General features: G+C 51.2%; 3 protein-coding genes across 4 annotated transcripts; all 3 read left to right on the top strand.

Moving 5' to 3' along the window:
• Window positions 1–1,104: 1,104 nt before the first annotated feature.
• Window positions 1,105–7,393, top strand: LOC123123116 (protein IQ-DOMAIN 5). Of its 2 annotated transcripts, none has more exons than XM_044543561.1 (7): window positions 1,105–3,078; window positions 3,185–3,312; window positions 3,843–4,079; window positions 5,078–5,308; window positions 5,522–5,635; window positions 6,113–6,584; window positions 6,886–7,393. In XM_044543561.1, the coding sequence occupies exons 2-7, from the start codon at window positions 3,226–3,228 to the stop codon at window positions 7,035–7,037; spliced, it is 1,293 nt and encodes a 430-aa protein (XP_044399496.1). In that variant the 5' UTR covers window positions 1,105–3,078; window positions 3,185–3,225; the 3' UTR covers window positions 7,038–7,393. The 2 variants fall into 2 exon arrangements, with proteins under 2 accessions (XP_044399496.1, XP_044399497.1); XM_044543562.1 differs by having other exon boundaries at window positions 1,124–3,078; window positions 6,892–7,393.
• A 200-nt stretch (window positions 7,394–7,593) lies between these two features.
• On the top strand, window positions 7,594–9,873 carry LOC123123117 (uncharacterized). Its single transcript, XM_044543563.1, has 3 exons — window positions 7,594–8,030; window positions 9,037–9,144; window positions 9,230–9,873. Exons 1-3 carry the CDS (start codon window positions 7,704–7,706, stop codon window positions 9,539–9,541), a joined length of 747 nt encoding a protein of 248 aa, XP_044399498.1. The 5' UTR covers window positions 7,594–7,703; the 3' UTR covers window positions 9,542–9,873.
• Window positions 9,874–13,199: 3,326 nt separating this feature from the next.
• LOC123123115 (syntaxin-121) lies at window positions 13,200–14,530 on the top strand. The gene has a single exon (XM_044543560.1). The coding sequence runs from the start codon at window positions 13,435–13,437 to the stop codon at window positions 14,398–14,400; it is 966 nt and encodes a 321-aa protein (XP_044399495.1). The 5' UTR covers window positions 13,200–13,434; the 3' UTR covers window positions 14,401–14,530.
• Window positions 14,531–15,091: the final 561 nt, after the last annotated feature.

The following is a 15,091-nucleotide window of genomic DNA, read 5'->3' as shown; positions in this document are numbered from 1 at the left end:
TTGTGGGGCGAGAGCGGCAGCATGAGCGCGGGCGGCCTCGTCGAGCGCTTTCTGCTGAGCGACAAAGTTGCGGTTCGCCGCGGTCACGGCTTCCTTGCTAGTGCGCTCTCCGTAGATTTGGTCCTCCGCCAGTCGGAACAGGTTGTACTGTTGGTCATCATGAGCCCGCCGGAACGCCGACATATATAGGAGCCACCGCAGGCTGCTCCTCCGTAATGGTCGAGGTGTAGTGTGCTTGCGCCTGCTCCACGGTGATGCCGGCATCCACAGGCACGTGTTTTGGCGCGGTGTCTCGGAGCCCGTGTCCATCGTAGGGTCGTCATTGTCGGAGACCTCGAGCGAGCTAGCCAGCATGCCGGCCTCGATCTTCCTAGCACGGCGGCTCTGCCAAGCGGCCACAAGGGCAACAACCTCGTGCTTCTGCTCTGTCGGCAGACTCTTTCCAAAGCTTTCCCACTCACGGTCATGGCGGATGTAGTGCAAGAGAGGACAATGTGGAGCGGATGTGTTGTGAGCCGGGTGTGGCCACCCTTAAATAGCGGTTTTCGGTGAGGCAAAGCGTCTGGGTCCGTCAATGCGCGTGTGTCGGAGTTGGTTGCTCGGTCGACGAGCATGTTTAATGGCGGCAGACGGAGGGACGTGCATTGAGCGGGTGTAGTAGATATCTGTCTCGTCTTCTCCAGTAAACGTCTCTCCAACATTGAACAGGCGTGGAGACGGGGGACGCGGTGCGGGCTGCGCCCTTAGCCGACGAGTCGCTTCAATGCCGGCGTGAGTGAGCGGTCACGTCCGTTCTGGACCGACGTCAATGTGGAGCGGCCGCTCTAGAGCGACGTGAATGCAGGCATCTGGCTTCGGACGGGAAAGCTCGCGGGCGCGGGAGGTTTTTTTGGTGTGCCAAGTTAGTCAGGAGCGAGCGTGGTAGCGGTCCGGACACCCGCAAAGCCCTCCCCCTCCTCTAGTGTGTCTCTAGTTTGCGGGAAAAAGCACGTCCGGAGCGGGCGTGGCAGCGGTCCGGACGCCCGCAAACCCCCCTCCCCCCTCCAGTGTGTCAAAAGCACGTTCGGAGCGGCCTGCGCATCGATGCAGGATCGTGTTAGATGGCAAAACACATCTGGACCGCATGGTCCAAACTGTTGCGGGCGGTTTGAGGGTTGGCGTTGGAGATGTCTCACAACATAGCCCGTCAGGAAAGAAGTGGATTGCTCTCTCGGCATGATGATGCTCAAGTGCCTAGCCCCCTCGATGACCCAAAGTTTGGCCTCGCCCTGAATAAGCTTGAGTAGACAGCAGGGCGGCATTGATTTCTTCCTAAAATCTCTAGCGTTTCTCTCATTCCAGATAACCCAACACACAAGTATTGTGATGAAAGCTATGACCTTCCAGTTTGCAGTATTGGGTTTCGACTTGTTAATCCACCGACTCTATTTTTGACATTGCCCTCCGTCATCATCAGTTTATCTCTAGAGCCCCTAAACCCAACCATTCGTTGACCATTCGCCAAATGTGCAACGTGAACCAACATTTAAAGAAGAGATGGGAGGATGCAATCATAATGTCAAAAATCCTTCCATCTCTTCCCATCCTCTCATCTCTTCTTGGGAGGGGGTATATGATTAGCATGGAGTGTTTGATGCCATATGAAAAACAACAAAATCCTAAAAACAGATTTGATTGAATGATAGACTTCCAATGAAATGTAATACATATGGCTTCATCCTGTAGGATGAATCAAACAATCAACTTAGGGAAAATTTCTAATTATTCTAGTCTACAAAAATCCTATAGACTTCCTCTAAACCAAAGGAGCCCTGAACGGGTAGCAAAGGTAGTAGCAGGCGACTGTTTAAATTGACCTTGGTCGGTTGGTACTAATGATGCAGGCCATTGTTGTACCGCCCAATGATAAAGCCTTTTTCTTCATAGTCAATCAGCTTTACAGTAGGAGTAAATCAAGAAAATAAATATATGCAACGGAATCCAGTGTACTACGCATCGAGAGGCTACAGCGAGTGTGAGTACTAGCGGTTCTCAAAAGCTACACGTCTCATAAAAACTCACAGTCCTGACAAAGCAAATGCCGCCCCACACGCACTGTTGCGCTCCTACCAAAGTCCTTCGGCGTTTATCACTTTGAGGATCTCGTGTCAGCTTTCGCGCGCTGACGCATCCAAGATTTCGCTGGGTTGAAATACAGACGCGGTTTCTTCAGTGTATGTAACCAATGCCATGGCTATAGTAGTGAAATACAGATGGCAATGGCAGTGAAGATAAGCTATAGTAGTGATGCGTATCTCAAAGAATATATGTTTAGATTAAAGAGGAATCACGCCGACCCTGAAATCTTAGTGCCACAAACACAAGGCACGTGATCAATCAGTCCACAGTCTCAAACAAAGCCACTGACCAAATCCAACAAAATCCGCAGCAGAGGGTGACAAAAACACCACAGCTTTCACCCTGGGGAGCGCACGCCGTTGCTAAACTATAACTCTAAACCCAGCAGCAGCAGCAGCATCACCTTGTCCTAAAGCTAATCAAAGAATCTTTGCCTGCGAGACGCAGGCAGAAAAGAATGAGAGGCGGTGAAAATCTCAGACTCAGAAACGAGCAACAAGAAAGGGCTTTTGATCCCGACAAGCGGGTGCAGAAAGCAAAACCTGAGAATGAGAAAAGCGCCGCGCTTTTCTTTCTTTGTTTGTTTATTTGCCGTAGCGGGCAACAGGGTAATTTTCTTGTCTATATAATTCTCGCCCTCCTCCTCCCTGCGGCTGCCACACAGGCAGGCAGCCGAGCCGAGCGAGCAATAATTCGCACCGGCACACAGGAGCGGCAGTAATGGCCGCGTGGTGCCGGTGCCAGTAGCAGGCAGGCAGGCAGGGGAGTAGCGCCACTGCACTGGGCACTGCTGACGCTTCGAGCCCACGCTCTTCCCTCCACCCTTGCCCCTCCCTCCCGAAACTCCCTCCCTCCCTTGGCCTCCTCAGGCCTCCCAATCTCGCAGAGCGGCGGCCGTCATTGGCCGGCGGCGGTGCGCGGCCCCGGTTGTTTCCTCCGGCGTCAGGTGCCCGTGATCTGGTAACTCACTTTCCGCCGCGGTTTTGTTTTCTCTTGTCCCTTATGTGAGATTGCGCAGTTTGCGGCTTTGCGCTCGTGCTGACGGAAGAAAATTCTGCGACTGGAGGTTGTTGCAGAGGCGGCGAGGTGAGGTGACGCGGCGGCGCGATGAGGTGGCTCAAGTCGTTGGTTGGGCTGAGGAAGGTGGAGAGGCAGCAGCAGCGCCGCAAGGAGGATGGCGACGCCGGCCCAACAGTACGCGCCACTACTTCTACCTACATGCGATTCCGCCTCTCGTTTGGCTCTCACCTCTGGGTTCCTTAATTCCTCTGGGATACCTACTTATTCTGCTTGGATGTGGAGTGGAAGGATCGTAACAATATTTTGCCCAGTGCTTTTTTATCATACAGTAGGAATTCATTCTTATCATACACTAAATCTAATCTAGGGTATCAGTTGGTACTTCTGTATGCATTGCTTTTGCAAGTTGTAGTTGTTGGCTTGTTGCAGATCTGGGTTATATTATTTGAGTCATCCTTTGGCTCTGCACCACTGACAAGATTGAATTTTGAGGACTGAAGTTAGTCCCCCCCCCAAACAAAAACTCAACTGATCCTTTTCGAAAAAAAGCACAATAACTATAAATCTACCGTCCCTGATGATAAACACATGAGGAGACCATGTTTCTTCTTCCCATTTTTTTTTTGGAATAGAGTGCTGCCACATGTTCCTTTGATGATGTGCTTCCTTGTTTGCTTACACATTGTGAACTGGGGAAATTGCAGAAAACAGATGCCGTCGATCAGTTCCACTTCCAGGATCAGCACTCCCAGGATCACGCTAGCCTTGTCGGACCAGAAGAGTTCCCTGATGAAAATGGTCCGTCAGAAGATGAGTGCGATACACCTTCATGCTCAGGACCTGGTTTCAGTATGCTTAGTGTGCCACTGCCTCAAACAGAAGAGGAGCTCAAAGAGATCTGGGCTGCCACAATTATTCAGACTGCATATAGAGCCCTACTGGTATTCACCTTTTTCTCTGTCGATTAGCAGTTAACTTCTTGCTTGCTCTGTACAGTGGGAATAATTACACATGTTTCCTAACTTGTATATTGATAAGATGCAAGGGGTCTGAAAATTTCAGTGGTTACTTTTTTTGTAGAGAAATTGGATCATGTGCTACGTTTTAATTAGTCTTGCTTGATTGCCGATGTGCGGTTTACTAGTAAATTACTAAAGCTCCAGTCTCCAAAATATGGAGCTCCTTTGTCCAAGCAAATCTGCACCTGCAGGGCTGCATTTGCATGCATAGGGTGTTGAAATATATTGCCCACCTCCCTCCATCAGTTCGGACTTTTGGATGAGTTGGCTGGAGCATGAATTCAATATGGTATCCAAGCCAAGAGGTCTTGAGGTTTTAATTAGTCTTAAGGACTAATATAGCCTAGACGTGAGGGGGAGTGTTGAAATATATTGCCCACCTCCCTCCATCAATTCGGACTTTTGGATGAGTTGGCTGGAGCATGAATTCAATATAGGGCAATATTAGGAGGCTTGCTATCCATTGTATATTTAAAACAGGACTTTGTGCAGTCAGTAGGGTGTGCTGCACTTGTCTTACCTCACAAATTTCACTTGGTTTTGAATTCCAACAACTATAACATACAGAGTGATTAGCATTATGTGATGACTATGCAGTTTCAGTAGAAGTAAGAAAAGCTACAGCTCGATCATCCTGATACTGCAATACATGGTAGAAGTAAAATCTATAATTCGTGGAAATGTTATGTATAGGTCTATGTTCATCACCATCAGTACTGTGCAACAATGTTTGATGGACTGTATGTTCATACGGCTGGTTGTCGAAGTATTAGTGCAAAGCATTGTATCGTACCAACAAGTTTCTCTCGGAAACAAAGAAATGTTAGAATGGAATCGAGGAATCTGCCAAGATTGCTCTAAATGTCTATTTTCTTATAAGGTACTAGTACTACACTAAGTTTAGCTTCATTCCTCTTCAGGCTAGGAGAGCCCGCCGAGCTTTAAAAGGACTGGTTAGGCTTCAAGCCCTTGTAAGGGGTCATATAGTGAGAAAGCAAGCTGCTATAACACTTCGGTGTATGCAAGCTTTGGTCAGGGTACAAGCCCGTGTTAGAGCAAGGCGGGTTCGTGTGGCCTTGGAAAATCAGATGGATGAGCAACAAAATAATGTAGAAGAGCAAACGGACGAGGCACATGTTCGAGAAGTTGAGGTAAGGCACACACTATTTTGCAAAAATTGTGGTTATAATTTGTAAGACATCCTGTTATATTATTATTTTTGTTATGCTGCTTGCCTTATTTGTTGACATCCTTTCATAAGGTTCCTGTTAGAGTTACATTTTTTATCAGGAAATAAATGGTAGTGCAGTGCAGTTATTTGGCCTGAGTTGTTAACTTCCATTACCACCTTACTTAAAATGCAGGATGGGTGGTGCGATAGTATAGGGTCTGTGGAAGACATCCAAGCAAAATTGTTGAAGAGGCAGGAAGCAGCAGCCAAGCGTGAGAGAGCCATGGCCTATGCCCTTTCTCACCAGGTAACTTTATCATACGTTTTGCCCGAGGACATTACTCAATGGTGGTAACAACACGATGCTTGAACCGTGGATTAGTGAATGCTATATAGTGGAACAAACATATTGCCCTGAACCTAAGTATAGCTTCTGGATGTCTAAGGTCATTTGGGAAGCCTCATGCTCGCTGTTTTTGTATGATTGGCTGCACCGCACTCTACTATGTTTGCTGTTGCTGCACTCCAACTTCCAAGTGTTGCTTTCATGAATAACATCGAAGTTAACCTTCCCTCCAAGCTAGCTACATAATTTTGTTCTTCATGTTTTCCTTGCTATTCTGCTATTGATTAGCCTTTATCTGTAATTGTACTGCATAGCTAATATGAGGCCACTACTTGAAAAGAAAAAGGGAAAGCGTCAGTGCTTCCTTTAGTGTTCCATCTGAAGTTCCTTCTCTCCTTTTTCTTAAAAAAATCTTAAGTTTCTTCTCTCCTTTTGCAGTGGCAAGCAGGTTCAAGGCAACAGGCAGCCATTACAGCTTCTGAACTAGACAGGAACAGCTGGAGCTGGAATTGGCTGGAGAGATGGATGGCCGTCCGCCCGTGGGAGAGTCGGTTCCTTGGCATGTACGCAGCAGATGGAATTGCCATTGATACCGGAGCGCACAATGCTGAGGGAAATGCAACCAAGGCTCCATACAGGAAACCTGTGAAAAAGCAGGTTTCAGCTCTTCATTCAAGTGTGTTGATCCAGAAGGCCCGCCCCTCGAACTCGGAGGGTGGTGGCTCCTTGTCGAACCCGTCTGCCGGTTCGGCGTCAGCTAAACCGAAACGGAAGCTGCCACCAAAGGAAGGTTCTGATGAAGTCTCGTCTCGTCTTTCGGGACTTGGTGCCCGGAGCAGTAGTAATCCTAAGGAGAGGCCTGGGCAGTTACAACCTCGGGCCAACAAGAGGTTCTCCTTGCCTGGCACTGGTAAGTTCAAACCTTGCATCTGTTACATCTAGTGATGCAAAGATTTCCTGCTGGTTTTCAGTAACTTTTCTTCTTCGGAAAAGGCATCATTTTTTTGATAAATGTCCTTGTCTAGCATAAGTTCTTCTCATGTGCGCGCGCTATAACTACTCATCAGTTCAGAAGTAATCTCCATACTACAAGCTGTTTGTTTCCTTTTTCCCCACAAAAAAACAAAAGCTGTTTGTTTCCTGCTCCAACTTGTGCCTCGGTTTATACGGTTGCTTAAAGCTTCCAGATAGACTCACTTGCTACTGAAAAGATGCAGGCACAGAAGTTGGCAAACGGCAAGTGAATAAACCTGCGGTGAACCGATCCCCCAAGGCTACCGAAGACTCCCCAGCGCTGGAAGGGAAGCATCGCCGTGCCGGTTCCGTTGGTCTGCTGCTCAAGAGAGTTGAGCTGCAGGCTTGACAAGCCATCTGAAGCCCCATCTACCGTCGTCAAGGTTCGAAGTCAGCATGCTGCGCTCTGATACATGGGCGGCCTTAGATTCTGGAAGGTCCATTGGAGCAATGTGCATTTATTTCTTAGCCATATTATAGGTATGCAGTCAAAATGCTCATCTCAGGAGATGAGATCTAGCTAGTGCTTGGATATGTATGTGCTGGTCAGCTGGTGCCTCTAGTCCTGGAGGTTACCATAGCTTGTACTGTTGTATTTGTAGCTAAGAGCAAGTATGGGCTCACATTTTCTGGAACTATTTTTTGTACAATAAAAAACAATTCTGAAACTTTATGTTTTTATCAAGGGTAACCCCGTGCTTTTCACTGGTGTGTGCTCTGTAGTCTCTACCTTGCTGAGCTGCTGGGCCATGGTGCCTGAAGTAGTAGTTTTTTTTTTAGAAGAATCTGAAGTAGTAGTTGAGTTGCTTGTTAAATCTCGGGCCTATCAGACCAAATGGGCTTCGGCCCAGCAAGAAAGCCAGCTCATTCTACCTTTTATTCCTTGCCCCGACGCGACGCGTTTCGTTTGGTTCCGTTTGCTTGGCGTGAACCGTAGCGGAACCGTCATCCATCGACGACTTCCGTCGCGCCCGAGGCACCCACAGCGAGGCGCCCGAAACAATTGTCTGTCTCCATGGCGGCAACGACGACGGCGACGTCGAGGCGGGCGCCGGCCGTCCTCCTCCTCCTCCTCCTCGCGGCGGCGTCCGCGGCTTCGGCCAGGGGCGACGGCAACGGCGTGTACGAGCCGTGCGCGGACGCGACGGTGAGCCGCGGCGACGGGTTCACCTTCGGGGTGGCCTTCGCGGGCCGCGACGCCTTCTTCTCCGGCGGCGTGCAGCTCTCGCCCTGCGACAGCCGCCTCAACCTTGCCGGCGCCGGCCCGCAGCTCGCGCTCTTCCGCCCCACCGTCGACGAGATTTCGCTCCTCACCGTCAACGCTTCCGACCCCAAAGCCCTGGTGAGTCGAGTCGTCCTCCGCCGAGCTGCACCTCCTCAAGCCTTTCCTCCGAATTTTGTTGTTCGATCGAAGCTTTTTGCGCGAGGAATATGCTCCGTATGACGAACCCTAATTGATTTCCCATTTGCACCCCAGGGGAACCAATTGTTTGGCACAAAGAATTGTCTTCTAGCTAGCTCCTTTTTTACTTCTTCTATAAATAGTAAATAAATCATAGTGCTTTGCAAGCAAGAATTTGGGATGGCCATCAATCATGCGGTACGCCCTCCTTGCCTTTTGTCAATTAGTGTGTGAGGGATGAAGAAATTCAAATCGTTTGGGACACCTCACAAATCCATTGATGATCGCCTCTTGATTGGGGAGGTTTAAGCCAAACAAACGGAGAGCTGGAGACTGCCCCACAGGCAACACGTCCAGACAACCGACAGCTACGTTTTTGGGCTCATTGGAGGAGGGTAGATCCGTTAATGGCGCTCTCAACATGCCTCCGTGTTCTCTGTGGCCCAACCTAAGTGCTAGGTTGGAGTATTACTTGGTCGGTGCAATCTCGTCTGAGGATTTATTGAATGTGCTGTCCCCTCACTCTGGGGAAATTTCCCCTTCAACTAATTGATTGGGCTCAGCCGTTTGTTTTTAAGATAGTATCATGATGACCGATTATTATGATGAGGACGCTCATTTATTTCTCATCTAGTACCTGATTCATTGACTGGCATTCTGTTTTTTCTTGCAAATATGGGTTAATAAGACTGCTGCATAAGAACGATTTCAGTAATACTGAAAACTTCAGCACACTGTAATTTTTTCCGAGACAACCTGGAGTAGATACGGCCTGCTGAGAAGAACTGCACAATAGCTTGCATCGTTCTATCATGATACAATTGTTACTTTCTTGTAGTAGATAAGATAGGTGTACTCATCAAATGTCTTGTTGGACAGTGTTCTGACATAAAAGATGATGGGTTCATCATTAGTCCTAACATGCCGTTCTTTCGCTCTGTTCCAGACATCTGCTGGTGGGTACATGGTGGCCTTTGCCGGGAGGAAATTCGCGGCAAGGTCGCCGCCCGTGTTCGTCGGCAACAGCTCGTACACAGTCACCGGCTTCACCCTGGTGCGCCCATAAACCCATAGGCTGGAGGATACTACTCTAGATCTTACGCCCACAAAGCTCATCACTGACTCCCTCTGTCTCCCAGGTGTTCGAGTTCCACAAGGGCACGCTCCAGAACCTCTTCTGGAAGGCGGACGGCTGCTCGTCGTGCTCCGGGCAAGCCAACTTTGGGTGCGTCGAAAACAGCTGCGCGATCAAGACGTCGAGCTGCAAGGGCAGCGGCGGCGGGCAGGTGGACTGCAGCCCCGGGATCCAGCTCGCCTTCTCCGGCACCGACAAGCACGAGGCAGTGCTCAACTCGTGGTACGAGGTGTCCAAGCTGAAGCAGTACTCCCTCTTCGGGCTCTTCTCCAACCTCAAGGACTCACTTGCGGGGCAGTTCAGCAACTTCTTCTAGCATGTCGTGCGTGCTCGGTCACGGTCAGTCCCCCCGGCCGTCTTCCTCCTCCTCGTGCAGCTTCATATTGCGTCGTCGCCCGTGTACTGTTTGTTGTCCCGTGCCGTGTAACGTTTGTGACCAACTGCTTTGTGTATCGATTATCAGCTGCTACGTACACTCGTTAACTGTTAGGTATAGAGACAATGTAAGTTACGTACGAAACTAGTGTATTTTTGTAATGTATAATGGAATTTGTGTAGTTTTGTGGTGGTATGGACGAGAAAGTAGTTTGAAACTAGCGCATTGTTTGACTGTTTATGCAACTATTGGTGAAATGTTTTCATGTCGGATGAGCTAAAATTTGTTACTTTCGGCTGTTGTACATGTATAAAAGCTTCGTGACTGCCTTGCGCGAGTTGGGAGTGTTTTGGGGAGGGTGGAGGCCGCTCTCGCCAAACTAGAGGTGGTGTTGGATATGTCTTCGCTGCCTGAGCTTCAGATTAGGGTTGTGCTTGATTTGTCCCTGTTGCCCGAGATCCAGGTTGGTTCTGCCGATGAGGAAGCATGCATGTATGGAGATCTCTCCCCTTGTGATACATCGTGTCTGTTGCCGTTGCCTGTCGTGTCGATTGCTTCTGAGAGTGAAGCTGTTGTCGAGGTCATGGCTTCGGTGCTGCAGATTATGCCTGAGCTGCAAAAGATTTATGGGGAGCCTACTTCGCCTATTTCGATGGTGCTTCCTAAGGAGATGGAGTCACTTGTAAGGTATTTGGTGATGCCCACTTCGACTTCACCATCGTCGTTGGAGCCCATTCAGCCGCTCGACTTTGTGGACCGTGGATGTTTGGATGCTGCTACTGCTCTCTCACCTGAGGCCGTTGGCCAGGTGGCGTCTGCGGGTGCCGACGATGATGAGGTAGGTGCTTTGGCATCTAATTCTGAGGCGCCAAAACCCATCCGGCCGCCCATTTTTGACCGTGATGCTATGTTGGCACGTATTGACGAGGTGGTCTTTGTGAAAAAGCTTGGCCGCTTGCTCCCCTCCTTGGATGTAGCTTGTCCTGGGTCGGGCAAGGCGATTGCTTGCCTCCTAGCGGTGAAGGGTTCTACGTGCAAAATAAAGAAGGTGAAGAAGGCTCTCAGGGCCATAGGCAAGAAGAGTGGCGCCATTGGTAAGGCGTCAACATTTGCTTAATGGAGGATGCTCAGTCCTGCCGTCCTCCATCGCCGTCTGGCTCATCTCCGAGGATTTCGTGGCGCCTGATGTATTCAACCGTGGCTTCGTTGAGGGTTTCTTTGAGGGTCTGTGGTTGTTACATGTTATGTATGTTTGTCGGGTTGACTATGGGGTCATGGAGTTTGTTTCTTAGCGAGTAGTCCGCATGTGGTCTATATGTATCGGTTTTCGCTCGGTTTTTTGTTAATTAACTGGGCAATTCTCTTCTTCTTAATTAATCGATGAGGCAAATCTTTTGCCTCCATTTCAAAATAAATAAATAAAAGGAGAGCATTTGTTTGTGGCGCGCGTCCTTGTGATCCGAGCAGCACCGGCACGTACGGTGGACTGAGTCGAGAATGACGAGCGCTTGCAGCTTGCTCTCTTCATAGAAGCGACCTGAGATCAGATCTGACCCACCCACGTTGCTCCCGTGGGCGACAGGGAGGGTGCTCCTGCAGCCGACGACAACACCCTCCTCCCTCGCCGCCGTCAGAGGACGAGGCCGGTGACGGCAGGGCATTTCGCCTTCTCGCGCTGGGACTCCGCCATGGGACGGAGCGGCTGGGCGGGGCACCGTGATGACGAGGGTCGTGGTGGTGCAGCGGCGGATCCTCACGACGGCTTTGAGGTGGCGGATCGTGCAGGCGAGGGGGTGGCGGTGGATCGGGATCCGCCCAGATCTGAAGTCAGTCTTCAGCCGGCGGCGCCGGCTGTAGGCATCGTGGGACGGTGTGCTCCGCCGTGGCGGCGATGGCGTCGGCATGGTGGAGGCAGCGAAATGGTGGCGGTCCTAGTTCTCTTATCGCATCACTGCAACGATCTGCATGATTGGTTCTCCTCGGTCTGGCTGTCGACGTGTTCCGAAGGTCTGTTGTTTGTTGACACCATGGGGCATGTCGGTATCGATTTCCATGGCATAAGCAGCGGTGGAGAAAGTCATGGTGGCTGAGATCGGAGGATCGATAAGGCGGAGGGGGCCTTGAAGGCGATGGAGTCAGCTAGGTGTTTGATAATTTTCAGAAGCAGCAGTGGCTAGTGGGGGTGGTAGCATTAGAGGATTTCATTTTTTGTGCTGCTGCTTAGGTACCGGGTCGTGACTTTCAGGGTCAAAACCTAAGGTCTGATCTTCATTGGTTGTGCCTGGCAAATCCCTTGCTGCAGATATCGTTTTGAAAGCTCGGACTTTCTCCAGGGCGAAAACCTAAGATCTTGAATCGGGCGCGACGACGCTTGTGCACTGTTTTCTTCTTAAAGACGTCGTTTTTGGAGCCTTTTATGTTTTTTGGGCTTTGTCTTTGGTGGTTGTTTATGTGCTGTTGCTGAGAGCAGTCGATCACTGTGGTGGCGCCTTTGTTTTTTTCTTTCTTTTTTATTTTCTTTTTGGGCTGTGACATTTCTGGATGTCTTTGTGACATTTTGGTGGTGCAGAGCCTGAGTACAATTGATATCTTTACGATATTAATATAGTGAAATCTCTATATACTTATTTTGGATCACATACGGATGTATATAGATGCATTTTAGAGTATAATTTACTCATTTTGCTTCGTGTGTAGTTTATAGTGAAATCTCTATAAAAACAACTTATAGTACTAGTTGGGAACCGGAAGGAGTGTTTTATTTTTTTCAAAAAAGAAGCTTGCTCTGTTGCTCAGTGCTCACGAAACAGAACATACGGTTGGCCGGCCAGTGGCGCGAGGGACCGAACCAGCGAACGAACATACCTAATTACATACTGTATCCCGGCAAGTAAGCGTTTTCTCCTCTTCTTGTACGCTTGACACAGCGCTTTCGTGCGATCAGCAGACCGAGCACCTCCATGCAAAAAAGAACGAAAAGAAAAGAAAGAAAAACAGACCGAGCACCGAGCACATGTGGAGTATGCATGTCGCTAACTTTCCATTTCATTTCTTATAATGCGTGACTCAGCCCATTTGGACAAGAGAGAGACAAGAAAAGTGTTATGGTCAAGCTGGACACGTGCTCCTCTGCTTGCTCCGGCGATTGATCGGGTCAAACACGACCAACCGTATGGCTACGACGGATGATGTTGATGATGGTCTTCAGGAGACGGCCACGGAATTCACCGCCGACCAATCCAATCAAATCCAATCCGAGCAGTTCACGTAGAATTTGCCGCCACATCCTGCGATTTTTTACTGATACTGGAGCACTTAATTTTACCCGCGGCGAGCTGGTTTGTCCGGCGCGGTGCGCTGCGGAAATGGAATCCGTTGCACATGCCTGCCTGGTGAACTTTGTACAGCCAGCTAAGCTGCGCGCCGCACTGACGCGGTTTAGGTTCGAGATTTCCAGTTTCCAACAGGGATAACCGACGCACGCCACCGCGTGATCCAAGGACCGAACCTGGACGCCAAGCCATCGGATCGGATCGGGTGTATTACTATTGGATCCACTTGCCGCAGGGAGAAGGGTCTGGGTCGCCGTCCCCTTCCTCCCACCTTCCCCGAGCCTCGCACGGGACGAGACGGCAGACCCCTTCAACCCCCAACCCCGCGTCCCCGCCCCGATCAATACCGGTTAAGTAACTAACCCCTTCTTCCTCCCTTGTCCACTCCGCTTCTCCCCGTCCAAGAAACCGCGCCAGGACCTCCACCCATCCAGGAGAATCAAGAAGCCGGCGTACAGACCGATCCATCGACCCTTGCCTGAGCCGCCGGCAGCAGCAGCCATGAACAACCTCTTCTCCAGCTCGTGGAAGCGCGCGGGCGCGGGGGGCGACGGCGGGGACCTCGAGTCCGGCGGCGGCGGCGGCGGCGTGGAGATGACGGCGCCGCCGGGCGCCGCGGCGGGGGCGAGCCTGGACCGCTTCTTCGAGGACGTGGAGTCCATCAAGGACGACCTGCGGGAGCTGGAGCGGATCCAGCGCTCCCTCCACGACGGCAACGAGTCGGGCAAGTCGCTCCACGACGCCTCCGCCGTGCGCGCGCTCCGCTCCCGCATGGACGCCGACGTCGCCGCCGCCATCAAGAAGGCCAAGGTCGTCAAGCTCCGCCTCGAGTCGCTCGACCGGGCCAACGCCGCCAACCGCTCCGTGGCCGGGTGCGGGCCGGGCTCCTCCACGGACCGCACCCGCACCTCCGTCGTGGCCGGCCTGCGCAAGAAACTGCGGGACGCCATGGAGTCCTTCTCCTCCCTCCGCTCCCGCATCACCTCCGAGTACCGGGACACGGTGGCGCGGCGCTACTTCACGGTGACGGGGTCGCAGCCCGACGAGGCGACGCTGGACACGCTGGCGGAGACGGGCGAGGGGGAGCGGTTCCTGCAGCGGGCCATCGCGGAGCAGCAGGGCCGCGGGGAGGTGCTGGGCGTGGTGGCGGAGATCCAGGAGCGGCACGGCGCCGTGGCGGACCTGGAGCGGAGCCTGCTGGAGCTGCAGCAGGTGTTCAACGACATGGCCGTGCTGGTGGCGGCGCAGGGGGAGCAGCTGGACGACATCGAGGGCCACGTCGGGCGGGCGCGCTCGTTCGTCGACCGCGGGCGCGAGCAGCTCCAGGTCGCCCGCAAGCACCAGAAGAGCTCCCGCAAGTGGACCTGCATCGGCATCGGCATCCTGCTCGTCGTTATACTTATCATCGTCATCCCCATCGTGCTCAAGAACACCAACAAGAGCAACAACAACAACGGCCAGCAGTAGGCTGTGGATCTGCCCGTGATGATGATCCTAGCGATTGTTTTTTGTGAATTTTTGGCGATTGTAATTACCCCATCCGTGTGGTTCGTTGAGCCCTCGATTATGTTATATGATTATACTTTTCGGCGATTTAGTAGTGGTAATTATGCGGTTGATTAAGTTTGGGTTGGAGTGTGGAGCCAAGCTTGTGTGACAGGTGAGCCAACTTTGACTTGGTCGGAGTCCATGTGCCGGCGCGGCTGACCGGCGACGCAATCAAGAGAGAAAAAGAGAAGATTCAGGCTCCAGATGCGAGGCAGCGCTCGTTTGTTGGAGTAATCTACGGCAGGTCGTCCAAATCTCGAGCTGCCTGCGTGCTCGTCAACCATGGACATGGTGGTGCTAGTAGGAAAATTAAAAATATTCGTTGCTTGCAAGCTTCTCGAAAGGCAGACCTTCCGTGTCATTTCGAGGCAGGCTGGACTCCGACAAGATTGTGATGCAGTAATATAATTCTGCTCATTGGAATCAAGATTAGCTGAACCACCTCCCACTGGAATTGCACAACAAGTCCGGTACATGGCGCAGTCCGTTCTAAAGAAGGGAACACATAAGGCCCCGCTTGGATTACCGTTTTCGCTCGTATTCGGCTGTATCGGTCGTCTTGTTTCTAGGCGAAAAATCACCCTTGACCGGCAATTTACGCGTGTTTTTT

Source organism: Triticum aestivum, chromosome 5D, assembly GCF_018294505.1.
Source record: "Triticum aestivum cultivar Chinese Spring chromosome 5D, IWGSC CS RefSeq v2.1, whole genome shotgun sequence".
Classification (NCBI taxonomy): domain Eukaryota; kingdom Viridiplantae; phylum Streptophyta; class Magnoliopsida; order Poales; family Poaceae; genus Triticum; species Triticum aestivum.
The sequence above is the reverse complement of the archived record's forward strand: the minus strand, read 5'-3'. Positions and strand labels throughout refer to the sequence as shown.

Bases quoted from the DNA above. Each gene is read 5' to 3' on its own strand.
- LOC123123117 (XM_044543563.1), top strand. From the start codon at position 7,704: ATGGCGGCAACGACGACGGCGACGTCGAGGCGGGCGCCGGCCGTCCTC. The intron at 8,031-9,036 runs GTGAGTCGAGTC...GCTCTGTTCCAG, and splicing joins CTTCCGACCCCAAAGCCCTG to ACATCTGCTGGTGGGTACAT. The intron at 9,145-9,229 runs GTGCGCCCATAA...TCTGTCTCCCAG, and splicing joins CAGTCACCGGCTTCACCCTG to GTGTTCGAGTTCCACAAGGG.
- LOC123123116 (XM_044543561.1), top strand. From the start codon at position 3,226: ATGAGGTGGCTCAAGTCGTTGGTTGGGCTGAGGAAGGTGGAGAGGCAG. The intron at 4,080-5,077 runs GTATTCACCTTT...ATTCCTCTTCAG, and splicing joins CTGCATATAGAGCCCTACTG to GCTAGGAGAGCCCGCCGAGC. The intron at 5,636-6,112 runs GTAACTTTATCA...CTCCTTTTGCAG, and splicing joins CCTATGCCCTTTCTCACCAG to TGGCAAGCAGGTTCAAGGCA.
- LOC123123115 (XM_044543560.1), top strand. From the start codon at position 13,435: ATGAACAACCTCTTCTCCAGCTCGTGGAAGCGCGCGGGCGCGGGGGGC.